The sequence below is a fragment of the Phalaenopsis equestris genome, unplaced genomic scaffold, assembly GCF_001263595.1.
Source record: "Phalaenopsis equestris unplaced genomic scaffold, ASM126359v1 Scaffold000002, whole genome shotgun sequence".
Lineage (NCBI taxonomy): Eukaryota > Viridiplantae > Streptophyta > Magnoliopsida > Asparagales > Orchidaceae > Phalaenopsis > Phalaenopsis equestris.
This window is the reverse complement of record NW_018164444.1, coordinates 62,247,859-62,254,681: the sequence shown is the minus strand read 5'-3', so window position 1 is coordinate 62,254,681 and position 6,823 is coordinate 62,247,859. Positions and strand designations below refer to the sequence as shown.

The 6,823-nt window shown below is 40.0% G+C and overlaps 1 protein-coding gene across 1 annotated transcript in view; it reads left to right on the top strand.

Annotated features, from left to right (window-relative positions):
• Positions 1-6,823, top strand: part of LOC110019458 (CTP synthase-like) — a 62,474-nt gene that overhangs the window by 23,488 nt on the left and 32,163 nt on the right. Inside the window, exon 10 of the mRNA XM_020717123.1 lies at positions 3,364-3,428. Coding sequence (XP_020572782.1) covers positions 3,364-3,428 — 65 coding nt within the window. The remainder of the gene's footprint in view (positions 1-3,363; positions 3,429-6,823) is intronic.

The window sequence follows — 6,823 nt, the reverse complement described above, 5'->3', positions numbered from 1 at the left end:
GATACAAACCAACGAGCCCCAGAAACATTAGGTATAGTGGAAGGACCCCATATGTCACTATGAATCAGTGAAAAGGATGAGAGCTTCTTTTATTGCTAATAGGAAAAGATACACGGGTATATTTTATCAATTCACAAGTGTCACAATGAAACTCAGAAATATCTAATCATTGGAATAAATGAGGAAACATTATATTTAGAACCCCAAAAGAGGGATGACCAAGACGTAAGTGATACAGCCAAATGACATCTTTGTTCGAGGAACTAAGGAAAGATGAAGATAAATTGCTCCTAATTTTCTGGGATGGTTCAAGGTGGTAAAGATCGCTCCTTTCCTTAGTAAGTCCAATCCTCCTCCTCGAGTCATGTTCCTGGAAAACACAATAAGAAGAGAAAAAAACAACATAACATTTGAGATCATGAGTCAATTTTTGAATGGACACAAGGCTTGTTGGACACAAGACTTGTTGACAGTTTGGGTACATGAAGAACGTTTTTGGTGTGATATGTATATCTTCAATCTCTGCAACGGCAGCTAAAGAGCCATTGACCATGACAATTTTTCTATTACTTGGACATGGGGTATATGTGTGGAAGAGTTGAGATGTGGGGGTCATATGGTCAGTAGCACCAGAGTCTATGATCCAAGAGTTGGTATAAAATTTGTCTAAGACATTCATGCAAACAGTTTTACCTGAAAGATCTATCGAACATGCTCCAGAAGACTTCTCAAGAGATCCCAATAAGCTTCTCAACTTCTCAATTTCTGCACTGTTGAACATCCATATTGCTGAATTTTCCTCAATATTGGGCTGCTCCTGCTCTGCCATATGCGCTTGAGGCCTTTGTTGCCCCCAACGGTTGCCCCATTCTCGGCTTGGAGGTTTACCATTCAACTTCCGTCTCCCATTATGCCTTAGTTTCTTGCAATAAGTACACCACAGATCGTCTTTGTTCTCCTTCCCTTGGTTATCTCTACCCGAGTGTTTAAGCAGATCATTCTTTGACTTCTCCTGATTTGTTTTTGCTGCTAAGGCTGACCCATCCTAAGGTTTTGCTGCTAAGGCTGACCCATCCATAGTATGTGGTTCAAGCATGACACTCCGACTTTCTTCTGCTTAGATTAATGAGATTGTCTCTTCTAGAGACGGTGTATCCTCCCTTCCCCGGGGGTCGAGCCTAACCCTTGCCGAGGATTTAGATCCTAACCTGATCAAATTCCTGCCAAAATCCTGCCAAAAAATCATATATCCGATCATTCTCAATGAACTTCTTCAAAATGGCAGCATCATCGGGGCATTTCATCTCAATTACTCGATAATGATCCAGTTCCTACCAAAAATTTTGCAACAGAGTTGCATACTCTGTGACAGATTTGTCTCATTGTTTGGTGGCTCCGATTTTTGCCTCGATTTCATACACAAGGGCAGCATCACGGGCCTTCAAGTATGTGCGGTTGATATAGTCCCAGATTTCCTTTGCGGTATTCAAGAACATGCAAGTGTCACTGATCGTTGGGTCCATGGAATCCCATAGCCAGGACATAATCATGGAATCCTCCTCTTCCCATGCTGTAGAGGCTGGGTCCCTTTTTTTTGGTCCGGTTCCAAGTAGGTGATTAAGCCTCCATTTGCCCTTTAGGTATGTGCGGACAATTTGGGACCATTTGAGATAGTTGTTCCCATTGAACCTGTTGGATGCCCGAATATTCTGCAACTCTCCAATTTTCTGAACAACATTGGATTCTTCGGAAGGGTTGGAATTGCTGGAGACAATGGTTTCAGACATTGACATGGTGTAGAAGAGGAATTCACAACAATTAAGCCTGGAATCAACGGCTGCAGTGGTAAAAGAATCGCAGCAATTAAGGCAGCGAATAAAAGAATCAGCGGCTCAGAAGCAGCAAATAAGCGACTCAACAGTAAAGGATTCAGCGGGTTAGCGGCAAAAGAATCCCCAAGATCTGCTTCTTTACGCGCTTCTTGACGATCTTCCTCGTGAGCAGCAGAAAAGAATCAAATGACTGCAAGCAACCCTAGAGGCGAATAGCGGAGGAGAGTCGAATGTTAGCGGAAATCAGAGAAATAATTATGATACCATGTGGGAAACAGGCGGCGGTGTCCTCTAGGGTTTGAGCCCTGACTTTGATACCATGTTGGAAATCAGAGAAATAATTATGTATTTCACTTACTTCTTTGAATTGATAATACAATGTATGATAATACAAGAATTGATAATACAATGTATTATATAGAAGATTACAAGTAGAAAAAACTAGGAAACTATTTCACTAATTCGCTTAATTTCAGGGATTACAAATTAATTCTATTTCCCTCAATTTAAGGGATTACCAATTAATTCTAATTCTCTTAATTAAGGGAATTAGAATCAATTCTTCCAACCTTATTTCCATCTTGGACACATCTCGACACACACTTTATATTGATTAATGAAAATCTTTCTCAGTTGTGAAGTAATTTAGATTTAATTTAATTGTGAAATTCATGTCGCTTTATTTTTTGAAGTATTTAAAAACATTTCTGCTTGTTTGATGTTAATATATGAAAAAGAGAAAAATTGAAGAACACATTGAAAAGTATACATATAATAATATGTTTTATTACAAATCTGTGAAAATCGAGGATCTAGAAAATGTCTTATTTGATGCACTGCACATTATGTGGATTTGAGTAGGAAAATTTAAAAGTATATTTTAATTTTTTTACATCTGCCTCCTCATGCAACTCCTAAAATTGTTGAATCTTTTTATAAAGTCTTTAGTGAGTAGGAACTCGGGAATAAAATATTCATTATGTAACTTAATAATATTTCAAGTAATGATCGTGTAATAAAGTTGTTGAAGGATAACTTCCAGGTTAGAAAAAAAATATTTTGTGGAAAGTTATTTCATATTCGTTGGTGTGGACATATGCTGAATTTACTAGTGAGGGATGAAATCAAAAGTATATGATGTGTGATTGACATAATTCATGAAATTGTTTATTTCATTAATGCTTTTGAGGCAAAATTAATGAAATTTGTATTGTTGTTCAATAATTACAGTTATCCATAAAAAAATTAATGAATTGTCCAACATGATGAAATTTCCATATAACATGTTAACTGTTACTCTTTCAACTGTGAGGTTTTTTATTTCGTATTGTGAAAGAGAGATTACATATCACAGTCACACTATAGAAGAAAAATATAATAATATAGAAAATATTTGTAATATTTTGGGTTTTTTAATGAGGCTACTAATATCATTTTAGGCACAAAATAATCAACATCTAATTTATAAGCATATTTTTGCTGTTGTTACAAAATCACGATTTATTAACTTATGTTTTAAATTTGGTATTAGGAAAAGAAAACTTCTGCCTGGTTCATGTCAGCCTTGTACCGGTACTTGGTGCTGTTGGTGAGCAGGTGAGAATCCTCGTGGTTTTTTGTTTGGGGTAATTACATACATACCACACAATTCTTCTATATTTACATATCTAATGCCTAAAATTTAGTATTTATATTCATAACATTCAAGTCTTTAACATCACATCAAGAATACCACTTTTACTAACCTTTAAATGTCAAATGGATATTTTTATGCATAGGTTTATAGTATCAAGGTGTTGACCTCATTTTTAGTGAGGTTTTAGTCTCCTACTCTTAGAACCTAGGATCTAGCTTTAGGAGTTCTTATTGACCATCCTAGCGGACTAGCAATGGAGCCCACCTCCCGTAGAACTTCAAGCCACCTCTTGACTCATTTTGGTGAAGAACTCGCATGAGTGGTTCCAAGCACTCAACTTATAGTTGCAAGGGCTAAGGACCAACATGTAGAGGGTCCGAAAATGAGTTCTTATAGGATCAAACAACCTTAGGTGAACCCTTTGTGACTCGATTACTTGTGAACGCCGCACGCACTCACTGCACTCACTGCACCACACACGACTTTGACCTGAATCGACTCGTCCGTCGGTGAACTCGTCCGGATGACCCCGGATGACGAAATGGATCGCGCCGACGCGTCTGGGATGTCGACTTTAGCTAGGAAGGACACCCGCATTGTCGTGGTTTCGGACGCGAGTGACTAGCACGGATATCGATGCACCTTATTATTATTATTATTATTATTTTTTAATTAGCGGGGCGCGGGCCCGGACTCAACCCAGGTTCAACTCAGATTTGATTTGGGCTGGACTCGGGCTGAACAAGGGTTAAACGATTTTGAATTTTTAGATTTTGAATAATTTTTAAATTTTTAAATTTTTAAATTTTTAAATTTCAAATTCGTCATTTTAATTTTATCTTAATTTAGTGTTAAAACTTTTCACTTTTTAAATAGTTTAGATCAACTACCTAAACTACCTAAATGGAAGTCTTTTAATTCCCCGCCAAGGTAAAGGTAACGACTCTTTTAATTAATTCGGCTCGCCCGCTCTAATTCTAAAAGGATCGTCTTCTTCTTCCGGGATCTTCCTCCTTGGCCTCTCCCGAGCTCCTGCTCATCTGCTCGATCGCGCTCTCCCTCTGCGCTCGACACCTCCTCTCTCTTGCTCGCCCTCCTCTCGCCCGGCCCTCACTCTCGCTCACCCGCGTCGGCTTCCTGCTCGCTCGACGACACCTCTCCATTCCGATCCCGCTCGCCTCCTCACCTCGGCACAGCGAACCCCCGCTCGCCTCTTATTCTCTTCGATCGAACACCTCTTCTTCTCTTCGATCGAACGCCTCCTTCACCCCTTCAAAACGCCGAACAACCATTCGGCTCTTCCCTCACGCACCGAAATATCATCCTTCAGTTAGATTCCGACTCTGTTCCGAAAGCTTTCGTCTCATCTCCGTCGCCCGCCTCTGCCGCTCATACGCCTCACCTTCTCGCGCGACCCTCTCCCGTACTTGCCTGCTCACCTGCTCCTTGCTCCTCTGCTCCTCTGCTCCACCGAAGAAACGTCTCTCCCGCTCGCGATCGAAGTCCGCTCGCGATCGAAGCTCCTCTCCCGCTCGATCCTGTCTCCCGCATCTTACCCACAGAGGACAGCTCTCTGTTCGATCTCGTCAAACGCACCGAAGCCGCACATCGTCCCCCACTCGACTCTCACTTCTCTCGCTCCTCTTGCGCCTTACACGCCTCCTTTGCGAACAGAAATCCCAGCCTTCCCCATCGCCTCCACCGAAACCCTTAATCGACCCTGCCTTTCCCTCTCGATCCCGATTCGCCTTAAACCATTGCTGTCCCAATTGAATTTTCTACGATCGACATTAGCAAGGAGGCAGTGACGAGATTGCAACGAACACAAAGCCGAATTTTTTTTACTTCTCTTCGCTCAGCCTCTATTCCTACTGGAAGGTATGGTTGCATATGTAACTTTTGTTTCGATTACGTCTTGAACTGTCTCAGATGACAAAGGCATGATAGTCTTGCAATCTGCATTTTTTTTAATGAGTAATTCAAGTTTGTCACTGCTTGCTTCTATATTCCTTGGAGATTAAAGAAATTTGTGACATTTTATTGGCTCATTTGATAAATTTCATTTTTTTAGTGAATTGTATTGAATGTCATTAGTCCTTTGCATCTTTAATGACACATGTTCTTTAGACAGTGATTTATCATTATAAATTTTGTCTCTTGAGAATTTACAACATTGTGTGTGATTACTTTATAAAATACATTGAATTTTAAAGTTGGGCAGTTCATCCCTTGGTTTTGGCATGGCATGCCTATTTCTACAATGCTACAACAAGCTATGTCATTAATTGTTTCTATTTAGTGTTTTGTTCTCAAACACCTGCAAAAAGGCAATTTTTGTTGAGAGTTTTGCATACTATTTTTTGGGGTTGAGTTTAACAACTTCATTTACTATTTTGAGGCTGATTTTGGGGGCTTTACCTACTGTTTTGGAGGCACTAAACCCATCATTTACGGGGTTGTTTTAATCACTGTTTTAAGACATTTTGGTAGGCTGACTTTGAGGTAATCTACGCACTATTTTGGCAAGACTTATGTAGCCTTTAAGTGTTGATTTACATGCGGTTTAGAATTTGTTTTACGGACCCCTTTTTGCCAATGTTTTGGGTTTCAATTGATTATTATTTAAACGCTTTTAGGTCGATCCACTCGTTGTTTTCTCCCTTGACTTTACTAGTTTTGGAAGTGGGTCTGCCTCATCTTTCTTTTGTTTTACTTCTTTTTAAATGATCAAGTCAAAAAATGAGAATTTCTGATTTAATTAATTGGAAGATATAGAAAACCTCAAATCACCTTAAGCATAAGTTAAAGCTCAGTATAATCTTCCTAGATTTTAGGAGCATACTCTAGGTAAGAGCCCATCCACCTAGTCCTCAGTGTAGGCTTCCTAGAGCTTAGACACACACCCTAGGTGAGAGTCCATCCACCTAGCCCTCAGTGTAGGCTTCTTAGAGCTTAGGAGCACGCCTTAGGTGAGAGATCATCCACCTAATCCTCAGTATAATCTTCCTAGATTTTAGGAGCATACTCTAGGTAAGAGCCCATCCACCTAGTCCTCAGTGTAGGCTTCCTAGAGCTTAGGCACACACCCTAGGTGAGACTCCATCCACCTAGTCCTCAATGTAGGCATTCTTAGAGCTTAAGCACACTCCCTAGGTGAGAGTCAATCCACCTAATCCTCAGCATAGTCTTCCTAGATTTTAGGAGCACACCCTAGGTGAGCGTTCATTCATCTAATTTTTTTTAATAAATAACAAAACTAGACACTTGACCCTAATTCACAAACTGATCAAGACACTAGACACCAGGATGCACCGAGACGTGACCCGTGCTTCCTTAATTAAATCAACAGTGAAAT